The 14,252-nt window shown below is 37.4% G+C and overlaps 1 protein-coding gene across 2 annotated transcripts in view; it reads left to right on the top strand.

Moving 5' to 3' along the window:
• Nucleotides 1-13,889, top strand: part of PALS1 (protein associated with LIN7 1, MAGUK p55 family member) — a 55,327-nt gene extending 41,438 nt beyond the window's left edge. For both annotated transcript variants that reach the window (XM_057420169.1, XM_057420167.1), the window contains exons 4-14: nucleotides 796-873; nucleotides 1,636-1,782; nucleotides 2,443-2,604; nucleotides 3,813-3,890; nucleotides 5,319-5,502; nucleotides 6,539-6,610; nucleotides 7,062-7,133; nucleotides 7,851-8,018; nucleotides 8,739-8,941; nucleotides 10,320-10,430; nucleotides 11,492-13,889. In XM_057420169.1, coding sequence (XP_057276152.1) covers nucleotides 796-873; nucleotides 1,636-1,782; nucleotides 2,443-2,604; nucleotides 3,813-3,890; nucleotides 5,319-5,502; nucleotides 6,539-6,610; nucleotides 7,062-7,133; nucleotides 7,851-8,018; nucleotides 8,739-8,941; nucleotides 10,320-10,430; nucleotides 11,492-11,668 — 1,452 coding nt within the window. In that variant the 3' untranslated portion in view covers nucleotides 11,669-13,889. The remainder of the gene's footprint in view (nucleotides 1-795; nucleotides 874-1,635; nucleotides 1,783-2,442; nucleotides 2,605-3,812; nucleotides 3,891-5,318; nucleotides 5,503-6,538; nucleotides 6,611-7,061; nucleotides 7,134-7,850; nucleotides 8,019-8,738; nucleotides 8,942-10,319; nucleotides 10,431-11,491) is intronic.
• Nucleotides 13,890-14,252: the final 363 nt, after the last annotated feature.

Genomic DNA, 14,252 nt, shown 5'->3' with positions numbered 1-14,252 from the left:
CTTCTTCAGCCTCAAGTTTAGCTAAGAGGGACTTCCCTGTTCCTGGGTTTCTCTATAAGCGTATCAGTCTACTTGCAAGAGATGATGGCAAGCGATGTTCAGTAACTGTATGAGAAAATAAACCTTTTTTGACAATTGAGGCTGCTTGAGCAAAAACTGACCTTCTGTTAATGGGGATTATTTTGGAATGAGCCAAAGAAACTTGATTTTTGGGGATCTTTTAAAGTTTTGACTTGTACACTTTGAGGCAGGGACTCCAGGATGCATTGCAAAATCTGTCTTGGAATCTTTGGTCTTCCTGTTGATGGAAATAGCTTGGGTAAAAATAAGCAACTTGCTTTTAAGGAAAAAGAAGAATAATCGTCACGTTAATGAGAAATTAGTCCATTTAAAGACCCAGCATATTCACTTTAACAGACTTCATCATGACGGATTTCACTATTGTGTTCCTTACTAGATTTTTATGTGTGTGTGTGTGTGTGTGTGCATCTTTTTATGTTTGCTGAGCTTATTGCCAGTTTCTGGTACTGACAAATACATGTAATGCACTGGATACCAGTTTAGATTTGGTAGATAATTACTGAGGCAGAATGTGCTGCAGTTATCCTGTGGTCTCATCACATGTTTTCCTAATGTGTACCAGATTAAGTTTAGTCAGCCAGTGTAACTACTACATGGATATACTTTACTTTGAGTGAAAAGAACAATTGCATTTGGGTTTGTGCTTGAGTAGGGGAGGAAAGATTGATAAATCATTGGGAAGATTAAGAGCTTTATTACTTGATTTATTTTTAGGTACAGAGTGTTTTGAGACCCAGTCACCATAAGGATGGGCAGGAGCTTAATGCTTTGCTGAATGCCCCTCATGTGCAGGTAAAACAAAATGAAACTTCTAATCTAATGGAAGTATTTCTTTATGTGGTTTTCAGTATAACTTTTTTGTTTTTGCAAATGTCTTGTGCTGACTGGGCAAGGATGGATTCTTACTCTTCAGCTCTGCAGATCTCAATACTAAGAGGAGAAGCTTCCAGTTCCCAGCAAGTAATGGAAACTTCTAATCAAGTATAGTGCATGAGTGTATTCAGCCCTTGCTACATTCTCATGTATAACAGGGTAATTTGCACATAAATGATGTAGCAGTAGATCAGTAAGGTCAGAGCAACACATGAGCTGCCTTGCTTATTTCTGACGGTTTTTGACAACTGTTTTATGCTTAGCATAGGGTGTGTAAAGGGAGTTTTGTCATGTGGTGATGATGTAAATCCATGAGTAGTTTTTACTGCAGTTAACTTCTTATGTCTGTATCCTAATTCACACACAGAGTAAACCAGTGTCTGCTTTTTTAAGGAGAAGCTGTAAGTACATAGTTGTGTATTCAATTGTTTTGTTGGTTGGGTTTTTTTTTATTCTTTTCCAGTTTGAAAGGAAAGGTTTGGAAAGAATTAGGTACTACATACATGTGATAGATTATTTTTTTTTATTGTTTGAGTCCATTTGCAATGTTCTCTAACCTGCAAAGACTATTCAAATTGCAGAATTTCATCAAACTTTACTATTTTGTGTTAAGTTTGATTTTTTTTATTTTGCATGAGGTGTGAAATTTTCTCTAACTGCGCTGATTTTGTTTAACACTAGGCACTTTTACTGGCCCATGATAAGGTTGCAGAACAAGAAATGCAACCAGACCCTGTGGCAGATGAAAAAATTTATGAGAATGTTGGTGTGTATGGAGGGGAGACGGTTAAAATAGTTCGCATTGAGAAAGCTCGGGATATTCCTTTGGTAAGTACTGATACTCACCCTGTTATATGTAAAGGAGGCAATAAGCTTTTTGTCCTTTGCAGATTTCTATGAAAGCTTTGGAATTTGAATGTGGAGGTGATTAACTTGTAAACACTCCCCCTCCCTCCAAAATGAGAAATAGTCAACAGATGGTAAACTCATGTGTATCTTCGTACAACAGTAGCCATGCTGCCATTTAAAATCTGTCAACTTGTAAACTTCTGTCAGCTTGGGTTTGGAAAGGGCCCCTTGACAGAAGTCACTGTCTCAAACTTTAGCTTATACATTTGTGACAACCATGGTTGGTTTTTTTGTTTTGGCTTTTTTTTTGTCATTGCTTTGGGGTTTTTTGCGTTGTTTGAGGTTTTTAAGCAATTCATCTTCTATTTTGCATTCTTCAAATAAGTGTTTACTTAGGAATATTTTTTTTAAAAATCATGAATCTTAGCCTGTGGAGTAATTCAACTCTTCAATCTCTAGTGCAGCTTGAAGAAATAAAGTGGTGTTGTTTTTAATTGGAGCATTGGGTATATGTATCTGAGCTTTTACTTGAATTCACTTTCAACACAGTTACTTTACTCCCCTGGCTTGGAATATATACAATAGATGGCTTTGAGTTTCATATGTGTAATAAATTTGGAATGTGTTGCTACTACACAGGGTGCTACTGTTCGCAATGAAATGGATTCTGTTATCATTAGTCGAATAGTGAAAGGAGGTGCCGCAGAGAAGAGTGGGCTGTTACATGAAGGGGATGAAGTTCTGGAGATTAATGGCATTGAGATTCGTGGAAAAGATGTTAATGAAGTTTTTGACTTGTTGGTGAGTTGTACACTTCTTGTTTTCCATGCAAAAAAAATACTGCTTTCATAAGACTGAAGCCTGTTGGATCTGCTTGTCATTTGTACTCACATTTAGCAGTAGTTTAAAAATGATAGCTAGCGTTTATATATAAAGGGCCATTTCAAGTTTTCTTTTTGATGCACAGTATGATATTAAGAAGAATGATGGCAGTTATGTGCAGAAATGAAACCTAAAGGGGTGGAAAACTCAAGCTATCATGTGGAGTCTTGCTTTTAATGATTTCTAAGAAAAACTTCATTTAACTCTGAAAAGCCATTTTTCCTCTTTGCCTCTGATTGAGTCCGTAATTAATAAACATGTGGCTGTGCAATTGTGGTCGTATCTGGCTGGGGTGGAGGTGATTTTCTTTATATCAGTTTATATGTTGCTGTGGTTTAGGCTGGCTTTGGACTGAAACAGCATTGATAACTTACCAATGTTCTTAGCTATTTGTGAGCAATGCTTGCACAGTGTCAAGGCATTGTCCGATTCTCACTCTAACCCCTGTATGCGAGTAGGCTGGGGATGAGCAAGAGGTTGGGGGAGGGGACCAACTGGGGCACAGCTGGGACAGCTGACCTGGATTGACCACAGTGATATATGCTGATGTATAATATGGTTCTGAGCAATAAAAACTGGGTGGTGAGTGACTGCCATTGCATCACTTGTTGGTTTGGGTTTTTTTGCCTTCACTTATTAAACTGTCTTTACCTTGACCCATGAGGTTGTTCTTGCCTTGAGTCTTCTAGTTCTCTCCCCGATCCTGCTGGGGAAGGGGAATTGAGTAATGAGCTAGTGGATGCTTAGTTGTGACCAGATTTAACCCACCATGAATTGTATCACTGGGGATCTTTACATGACTAGGCTTCTTTCCCTCCTGATAAGACCCCTTTTGTTTAGCAGTTTGCCAACATAGACATTTTTCTCTTTGTTATGCTTTTAGCATTTATGACAAAAATGTAAATCAGTTCAAAAGCAGCTAGTCAAAACATCAGACGAATTAATGAGAAATTGATTCACTTTATCTGTATCTGTACTTTCGCCTTTTAAACCAGTTAAGGGGTAGATGATATGCTGTTAGGAACTCTCTTTTAAGCATTCACTAAAATATATTATTAATTCTTAACCCTAAGCCATATTTTGATACTGTATGTGAAGAGTTTTGTTTGTTTTTTTTTTTGTTTCAGGCTGACATGCATGGTACTCTGACCTTTGTCTTGATTCCCAGTCAGCAGAGCAAACCACCACCTGCAAAGGAGACAGTTGTAAGTAGCTCTATATAAGTTCTTGAGCTTGATGATACCTTGTTTTACCAGTAATGTGGAGAAAGTTCTTCTCAAAGTAATTTACATTGTGGAACAAAACCAAAATTAATTGTTTAAATTGGTTTAATTGTTACCAGAATGGTACTTAAGTAAGTGTTGAAAGTGATAGATGGTCCTGGGTTCAGCAGTAGCAGTCATTTTTCTCCTTCTTAGTAGCTGGTGCAGTGCTGTGTTTCTGACTTTCAGCTTGGGAACACTGATAACAGCGATGTTTTTAGTTGTTGCTCAGTAATGTTTACTCTGACCAAAGACTTTCTGAGTCTCATGCTCTGCCAGGGAGGAGGGGAAGCCAGGGGGAAGCAGAGACAGGATCAACAGGGTATTCCATACCACAGCTTGTCATGCCCAGTATATAAACTGAGGGCAGTTACCTGGAAGGGTAAGATCACTGCTCGGGTAGGGCTGGGTATCAGTCGGCAGGTGGTGAGCAGTTGTATTTTCTTCCCTTGTTATTTCCCTTATCATTATTATTACTGGTGGTAGCAGCAGTGATTTGTGTTATACCTTGGTTACTGGACTGTTCTTATCTCAAACCGTGGGAGTTACATTCTTTCGATTCTCCTCCCCATCCCTCCGGGAGCTGGAGGAGAAAAAAGGGTGTGGAGTGAGCAAGTGGCTGCGTGGTACTCAGTTACTGGCTGGGCTTAAGCCATGACAGATTGTAAGGTGAAACTGATAATATGATATTTACTTGGTCTCTAAAACAGTAAGAAATTATAAAAGTAGAAGTGTCTGTGCTTCTGAAATTCTGTTTCAAAATTCCTAATTTCTCTATTTTCATGTGTATAAAAAAGGGTTGTTTACGGAACTTGCAAATATGCTTTGGGAGGGAAAGTTTGTATACTGTAAACTTTGTTCATTATCTTTTTAGCTAACATACTTTGCTTGAGGCAGCATTAACAGTTTGAAGAAGAAACATACCCATTTATATCACAGACAAACAAAAACATTAATAGTTGGTGACAAAATAAGTTACAAGTGAAACTTCACCTAAAGCCCAGCAGGGTTTCAGTCTGTGTATTTATTAGATATTTAAACAAATCAAAATACCTCTCATGCTTCTTGAATGCAGAGAACTTAAACGAGTGGGTTTCACCTCCTAAAATGGTGAGACAGTTGTATAGACTTAGAATTGACAAGAGTTAAGTTCAGGCCTTCACCTCCAACCTAACACATCTGTGTCTTTTCCATTGCTAACCCAGGTAATGATTCCATTCCAGTATCTCAAGTGCCCCAGAGGAAATGTCCATTTTATAGAATATTGGAGTTTTTGTATGTCAGAGCTGCACCGCATCACAGGAAGATGTGGTGTAATTCTTCAGAAGTCACAGGATGGGTTTTTCTTTTTTTACATTTGGTCTCTCACAGATACACGTGAAAGCACATTTTGACTATGATCCCTCTGATGACCCCTACGTCCCTTGCCGAGAGTTAGGACTATCATTTCAGAAAGGAGATATCCTCCATGTGATCAGCCAAGAAGATCCAAACTGGTGGCAGGCTTACAGAGATGGTGATGAAGATAACCAGCCATTGGCAGGCCTTATCCCTGGTAAATAAATCTCTAGGAAAAGTTTGATAGCCAGTTGCTCCCATACCCACAGGAGCAATGTTCTGGTTTTCAAAGACTTGCATACCCTTAAATATCTGTGACTGAACCTTTTGCAACAGAGCCTGCTGTTGGTTACGTAATTCACTTACTTAAAAGGTTGACCTTTTAAGGCATCTCTATGTATAGATGCTAAATGCAAAGTAAAGCTAGCACTTCCTTTGCAGTTCACCTTTCAAGAGCTACTTTCTTCTTCCTTTACTCCTTCACCTTGGGGACTCTGTGGGTTCAGAGTTCCCCCTGCTGGTTATGGCAGAAACGTGTGATTTTAGCCTGCCTTGTTTTCTGGAGATAGATCAGCGGTTAGATTTCTTGATAGATCATGTAGTCTATTTGAAAAATGTATGGTTTGTGGATTTTTTTTTTTGGTCATAACTTTTCTGCATGTTTTCACTTAGCAAAGTGCTTCAGTTACATGTGACAATCATGGTTCCATTCTAACTCTTGGGAGCCTTTGAGTAATGGGGTTTTCAGACACTGAAGTATTATATTGTTTTTGCATGGAAATACGTACAGCATTATAGTCCATTAAAGATCTGCTGATCTGTTAAACACAGTGAGCGGAAGACTTTTCAAATTGTATAGAATATCACACTGTTACTTCATGACAAGTAAGCTGAGAGGAACACAGATTTAAATATAGGCTAATCCTTTTCAAGCTGAAGTTCAAAGACTTAGTATAAATAGAACACATACAAAAATAATTAGGCCATGTCATCATAGTGTGAAATGTAGTCTTTCCAGTAGTTGAAATTTTCCAGGTAAAACTGGCCAGAATGGTACTAATGTTCTGCAAGTCTGTGTTTAATATATTTTCATAGCAATAAACAAGCTTTGCAGCTTTCAGTTTCTTTTTAAATTCTAATTTCTTTTTAAATCTCTCTTACATAAAAGCTTAGGAAAAATGAATAAGTCATTACAAAAATGTATGGAAATGGTTTCTAAATGTTAACGGCTTTTGTACTTTTAATGTGTTAAGGAAAAAGTTTTCAGCAGCAAAGAGAAGCTATGAAGCAAACCATAGAAGAAGACAAGGAGCCGGAAAAATCAGGTTGGATATATGCTTTCTAAGGAAAAGAAGAAATAAATCTGGAAGTGCTAATTAGTGATATCTGGAACCTTGTCATTGTGGATTTGTAGAAAATTCTTCCTTTTTTTGTAATACAAGTGGGATAATTCGTTGAAATTCATCATGTAAATACGGGTCTGAATTTAGCTCTTTGCTGTATAAATCACATGTATTTTTCAGAACTATGTGTGATGTAATTAGGATGATGCAGGGGAATTTGGAAAGCCCCTTTTTTTCTTAAAGAATTTTATCTGCCATGACTCATTTGTAGTCCTTGGTATGTAACATTTGCTTAATACACACCGAACTGCTGTAACGAACCAAAGAATGTAATGCCTTTTCGAAACTTCACTTTAAAGATCCAGATAACGGGTGGGATAGGAAGCTTTGTACTGTACAGGTATTGGATTGTGATGATTTTTATTTTGGTTAGGAAAACTCTGGTGTGCGAAGAAAAACAAAAAGAAACGGAAAAAGGTTTTATACAATGCAAATAAAAATGATGGTAAGTAACATCTTTTGCGCAATGTTCATACTTAAAAGCAACTATAAAAGATTCTACAAATAGCCTTGTGAAAAGAATGCTGAATTTCAGGATATGTTAGAAATACTGCCTGATTATGTTCTGTGTGGGTTTGTAATAGCATTTACTGAAAGACGTAAGAGGTGGCAGGCTTTGTAAGGTCATTTAGTCTTTCATAAAGACTAGATGAAAGAAATAAAAATACCAGATAGCTTTTTAGGCATGGAAGCACTCATAATTTTACACTGATCAACCATTTTATCATGGTTTTGTAATATCATCTCACTCTGCATAATTAAGTTTAGGAAATAGAAACTTCCATGAAGAGTTTGCAGGCTGCTTATCCTATATTCTTATAACAGCACTTTGGGATTGGGATGATGATTTTTGTTGTTGTTGGGCATAAAGTTGTTATTCTTGTAGTAGAAACTCCTTGGCAAGAAAGTTGTTTCCCAAGTTTATGCTACTAATGTCATTAGTAAGTGGAAACGCATTTTCTTTCACAAGAAAGGGTGGGGAGCAGGGGGAAAGCCTCATCTTACTGGGCAAGTGATGAACTTTCAGGGTTCTGTTGCTCTGGGGTCTCACAGATGCTGGGCAGAGCATCAGGAGCTGCCTGAAACTTGATACTACATAACAGGCAATACATGCAATTATCAATAAAGTATGTTGTGACTATTTTATTGTTTCTCTCTCAAGATTATGACAATGAGGAAATTTTGACCTATGAGGAAATGTCACTGTATCATCAACCAGCAAATAGAAAGCGGCCTATTGTTCTGATTGGCCCACAGAACTGCGGCCAGAATGAATTGCGGCAGAGACTTATGAATAACGAAGTGGATCGCTTTGCCTCTGCAGTTCCGCGTAAGTTTGATGGGCAGATATGATTGCTTATTCTAAACATTGTCTGCAGGCACATCCTCTTGTGTTGAAAATAGTAATTGGGGTCTAGGGGTTTGAACAGCTCTTGGATAAGGGACAAGTAATAAAGTTATATCTTGTGTGGCAAAAAGTAGCTTTGGTAAGTCAGTGCGTATCCGGTGTCCCAGCACAGTGTTATAGAGGCATTATAGGATATGCGTATATTTCAATTTGAATAAAATTTGAGTGAATTATAGAAGTTTAAAAAAGAAACTGCTGCATTGGTTAAAGAACTTTTAACCCACATTTCCTGTGTAAATTTAAATTTAGGTGGGTTTAGTGCCTTCCCAAATGACTGCTTCAGTGAATTTTATATTTTTCATATCTAATGTACCCTAAATTAGGTTTACAAACAGCTTAGCAATGTAATTAAAAACAACTTATATCTATTTCCATATTTGGAATGCAACTGCATTCTTCCTTTCCTAGTTGTCTGTTTTTTCCCACTAGATAATGTAAACAAGACCTGTAAATGTTGGTTTAGCCTTTGGCAACTTAATCTCTCCAGGGATATTTATTGTGGAAAATAATACTTTCATTCTTGGATATTTCATATGCTGCTTTTTTTTTTTTTTGTTAGCAATATGTCTCCTAAGAGAACCACTTGTTTCTCCAGTTCTACAGGTGTGTCTCCGATTTCTTTTTTGTCACTCTTATTTGTAGATACTACTCGGAGCAGGAGAGAGACTGAAGCAGCTGGCAGGGATTACCATTTTGTTTCCCGACAGGCATTTGAAAGTGACATAGCTGCAGGGAAGTTCATTGAATACGGAGAGTTTGAAAAGAACCTCTATGGTACTAGCATAGACTCTGTGCGTCAAGTCATCAATTCTGGCAAGATATGCCTTTTAAATCTTCATACGCAGGTATGGCAAAGCTGTTGCCTGTTGTATTTTAATTGTAAAAGCTACTGTGAGAATCTGGAGAGCTGTATTTGATTTGTATGAAATTAGTGTCTTCTCAAGGTCCATTTTCACTTTTATTCCAAAATTTCTTTCAGTGGTGTTCAGTTGACTCTATTTAGTGTGCTGTGAATACAGTCTTCTTGTTCCTTGTTTGAAAATGAATGCATTATCTTATCTGCGCTAAAGGTAATAGGGACCTTGGTGTCCAGGTACTGAAAGCTGGTGAGGACTATCTGAATTGAAAAATTACTTAAAATAGGATTTGTGCGTCTCAGTGTTCCAGTTACTCTGTGAGCTCTGAGGTTTTTGAAGATGGACGGGAAGTTATTTGGGATTATACTTGGAAACTGCATTTGGGGAACGTTTATGCAGTTCCATAATACAGAGGATTAACGTACATCACGTCAGCGGTATTGAAAAGCTCTTTAGCTATGACCTGTTGACTATGGAGAAAGAAGAGAGAAACTATGTATACAGACATCAACTTGGAAATGTAGTCAAACGTGGGAAGAGGCAAAGTCCTGGAACACTGCCCAGTTTCTAATTCATATAATATGTATAAGGTCTACTACTGTTGTAGATGCTGCAGAAGAAGACCTAAAACTTAGACACACCAGTAAGGTCTGCTAGTACTGAAGCCATAATTAGCCATCACCACTTGGGACCATGTGATACTTTACCAGCATAGCTCATAGGTATTGCAAAGCATGTAATTCAGAACACCTTTTGAAAATGGATCTAATTATGTGGTTACAAAAGTCTATCTCAGAGACAAGTTGTTTGTCCTGAGACATATAAAAGGAGCCTTTTGAAAAAAACAAACTACAGTTGGGTTCTTTATTTACTGTCCCTTAATATCAGTGCAACCTGCAAAAAAAAATATGCTAAGCATACAGTAATAGTGTGTCTGGTATTTTAATTTTCAAAACAGAAAATAGTAAACTGTAGTAATTTAAGACTCTTCTCTCTGTTCAAAGCTGGTACCATTCCTTAGCATTGTAAGGAAACTTACTTCTTTGATGTAGGTGACTTTTTCCTTTGGATACCAAAAGATATGTTCCTTCAGTTTAGTTATGAAGAATATTCATGAACAAAAGTAAATGTTTGGGTTCCATTAAGCTGAAAAATGTTGGAATATCAATTTTGTAGGAAATGGTGAATGAACTCTTGAGTGGTGATGGTAATACTGTTATGGTTAATTATACTGCTGTTAATATATTGTACAATTGTCATTGTGTTTGAAGAGTATATTATCAATTATAGCATGTGAATAATGCATCATTAAATGACCTTTTCATGGATGGAACTGTTAAATATTTAATAAATTCTATTTCTGCAGTCACTGAAGACACTACGTAATTCTGACTTGAAGCCATACATTATATTTGTTGCACCACCTTCACAAGAGAGATTACGTGCTTTATTGGCCAAAGAAGGGAAAAACCCAAAGGTAATGTGTCTACATTTCTGAAATCATGTTGGTTTTTTATTTACAGATGGTTTTGATAAATTCTTATACTCTTTCTTTGGAACTGGGAGATGGTAACGGTACTGAAAATGTATGGGGAAGCAGTGTAGGTGAAATCCATTGCTGCGGGTTAGTAGACACACCATACTAAGGGAAGGGCTGACTGATGCTTTTGCCTAATGAAATGACAGGTATGAGGCAAGGGAATCCATTGTTAATTCAGTAATCCTGGGGCACAATGTCTCAGCTGGGGTCTCTGCATTTGGGTACAAAAATAAAACCTTTTATGTTAAAACTGTGGAAACCCCAACTTTGTCCTGAAGTAAACCTGAGAGTATTCTGGGGAGCGATTATTCTTTTTATTTTGAGAACTTACATGCGCTTGGGCAAGCATTTTCTTGAAAATGTACTCCAGAACTTTTCAGATGAAGTTATTTTAACGCTTGATTCTGTGGAGTCACTTTTCATGTTTCGGCCAGAGCCATCTCAACTTAACCAGTTCAGATAATTTAGTTGAGGAGTTAGTTCTGTGGAATGGGATTGAAACCCACAGGTTAAACCAGAAAGTCTGAAGCTCAGTAAAAGGTCCTTTTCCAGCTTGTGAGATACAAAGTGCTTATTGCTAGGATAATTAAATATATTGATCTTCAGCTTTTTAAAGCTGAAATCTACTCTACAGTGGTTGGTGGGAGCACTTTGCCACCATAGTATCTTCAAAGTACTAGTTGAATATAATGCAGTTCATACTGAGGAAGAACAGGCTTTCCAGCATAACTCCAAAGGATTCCTGATGTGGCTGTTGGTCAGGAATCGTATTCTATGGCTGTGTTGTTCCGCTCTCCTTGTTTCATGCAAGGGTGATGTATTGCCTGGATGCAAATATGTATCATGGTTCAGTGTCGTTGTAAACTTTGCAATAGCTGATAGCAATACCATGAAAATTTGTGTGAAAGTGTTTTCTGAGTTGTTACCTTTCCCTACTCTGTCACTGGGGGGGGGGGGGGGCTTACTCACATATGCTAATTCTCCATTTTTGATTGCAGCCGGAAGAGCTGAGAGAAATCATAGAGAAGACGAGGGAGATGGAACAGAACAATGGGCACTACTTTGATACAGCAGTTGTGAATTCTGATCTTGATAAGGCATATCAAGAGTTACTTCGGTTAATAAACAAACTTGACACAGAACCACAGTGGGTGCCCTCTACCTGGCTACGATGAGAGAGCAATCCCAAGGGACAAATGGACTTCAGCTTACTAATCTTTCTAAGGAGACCATGTGTAGGCATGCCCAATTCTAGTGTACACCTGTGTGAGCTCTGGACCCGAGTGACTGCATCCTTTGCCAGTGAAATTGCATATTACTGGAAAAAATATGCTAATCAGCTTGTGAGCTGGTTTAGCTGATCTAAAGATTGTCCACGTTTTCTTTCTCTGTCTAGAAATGGAGACCTTGACAGTGCTAAATTCTAAAGCTTTAGATAGATATTTTCTAGCAACTACTTTTATACATAAATCCACCTTTTTTACCTAGAATCACTGTTACGAAATCAAAGGTTTTAAGAGTGTGTGTGTGTGTATATACAGTCCATGCTGTCACATAGTTATAAATATGAATGTTATTTAACACTTAACTTAATGACTTTGTGGGACATGATGGTAGTTCAGGAGCGTAATTCTACAGATCATTGGGCAGAGGAATAATCTACACATGACAAACATTAATATTCATGAGAAATCTCTCCTGTTCAAAAAATACACAGAATAAAGATGCTGCTCTGGTCTGGAGCTGCCTTGTGAGTCTGTAGTTAATAGTTTAGTTATCAAACATTCCACTTTCTCATAGCACTGTAATTGGCAAATGTGTATAATGTAAATACTTCAATCCTTGTGTCTTTTTAGTCGGACTTTGTAAATCAGATTTGACTGCACAATAATTTTAGGTCCAAAGATTAATATTATGTTGATCTTTTAGATGTGGTATTTTTAAGGAATTATCTTTAAAACATATTGACTGATTGGAGCCGTTGTTTTCAACAGATAGAGATATTTAGAAAGGCAAAGGTTATATTTTTGTGAAATTTATATAGTTATAAGACATGCTGCTTAAAAGTAAGCTTAAGTTCTCATGTTTTATAACAGAATACTGACTAAAATAGACTGATATGCTGAACATTGGAAGATAGTGGGGGGGGTTAATCTCTGCAAGTGGTTTGTTTTGTTTTGTGGCTGTTGGTCTAATGGATGACTAACTGGAATTAAAATAGCTGAATGTAGCTACTGTGTTATAAATTACTGTCATAATTCACTAGCCAACATATTGTCCTTGCTCAATACTGCAGTGAAAGTGTGTGTAAAACACTGGTGACTGACTGAGAAGTCACACAAAAGGGGAATATTATTAATGGTTGAAACAAAAGAAACTTGAAACAGGGGAACAAAAGGCAAGGTCTGTCTGTATCCTAGTGTGTTCTGCAAAGCAGATCAGAACATCTTTGCATCATCAGTTGATTCTGAGCTGTGAAGGTTTAGCTACTAAGTCTGTGCACCTGCAGTAGGGCTGTTCCATCCCTGAAGTTAACTGAATAGTATCTCTGCTGTTTTGGTTTTGGATAGCACAAAGAACCTTGACTGTGAATATCTCTTAATTTTAGCCATAGTGTTTCTTTGTTCCTACATGTAAAACACTGGAGTTATGTCAATGTGTAGTTCATTCCTGTCTAATGTTGAAGGATGAAAAAATAGTTTTTTTCCATTCTGTCTTGCATATATTCTTTCCTCAAAAGTTAGTGGAACAAATTCAAACCCACCGTTAAAGAGAGCTCAAAGTATACAGCAGATACAAAGAAATTGTCAGGTTACTATCCTACATACTGAACTAACATTCAGTACATTTTTGTATTGAAAAAACGGAAGTATAGAGTGCATTCATGTCTTGTTAGAAAGCAAAATTATTGCTGGTTTAATTAATATTTAGGGCTGAAAAGCAATTAAGCAATTAGTGGGGATAAGTAATGACCCTTCAGAAAGAGAAGGGGTTGGAAGCTTTTATCTTCAGTTCAGTGGTAACGATGTGCTAGCTGTTGGCCCAAGGGTTGGATATTCAAAGTAATGGCTTTTGCCTCACATTGCAGGCATGTTCTCAGTTTAATCCATAGTTTGATAACTACGATGTTCAGGCATATTGGATAGTCAGTGTTTCATAGATGACAGAATATTGGATCAATTTTACCCTTTCTTAAGAAAGATGATTGTAGTTGTATTAGGTTTTTCGGGTATTGGCAGTTTCATAGCTGGACAAAGTGGAAAGCAGTAAAATGTTAAGGGTAACCTAACTCAGCTACGTAGGCTCTGTACAAATTTCTGCAGTCACACTCAGATGGTTGCTGAACCCCCTTACGCATTCAGTGTTCACAGACAGTGTCAGTCACATTAAATCATGCCACTATATATTTAACTGTTTGTCTACCCATTTTTTCTGAAATTACACAGAAGCTGGTTTTATACAAATAAGCTTTTGAATGTAGACTTAAAGAATGTTGCCTGAAGTTCAGCTCTACTCTCTTAATTCCCAAGGCACACAGTACTTGCTGATATCCATGTGGAGAGGTGCTGTGATAGTTTATAACCAGCTTTAGCTTTGCCTCCTGAAAGGAAAGGCTTGAGCAGCACTGGGAAATGTACCTGGTTGTCCATCTGCTGCCAGCCTGGACTAGGAACTACCTTCTGTAAGAAATTATTCTGCCTTCTTTAATGAAGACTGTGTGTTGAATTCTGTGAGAGTAAAAGAGAATAAGCAGACTTC

Source organism: Pezoporus wallicus, unplaced genomic scaffold, assembly GCF_028554395.1.
Source record: "Pezoporus wallicus isolate ANWC-B61680 ecotype Strahan unplaced genomic scaffold, APGP_CSIRO_Pwel_v1 contig_5418, whole genome shotgun sequence".
In the NCBI taxonomy this organism is placed as follows: domain Eukaryota; kingdom Metazoa; phylum Chordata; class Aves; order Psittaciformes; family Psittacidae; genus Pezoporus; species Pezoporus wallicus.
This window is presented reverse-complemented; position numbering and strand designations above follow the sequence as displayed.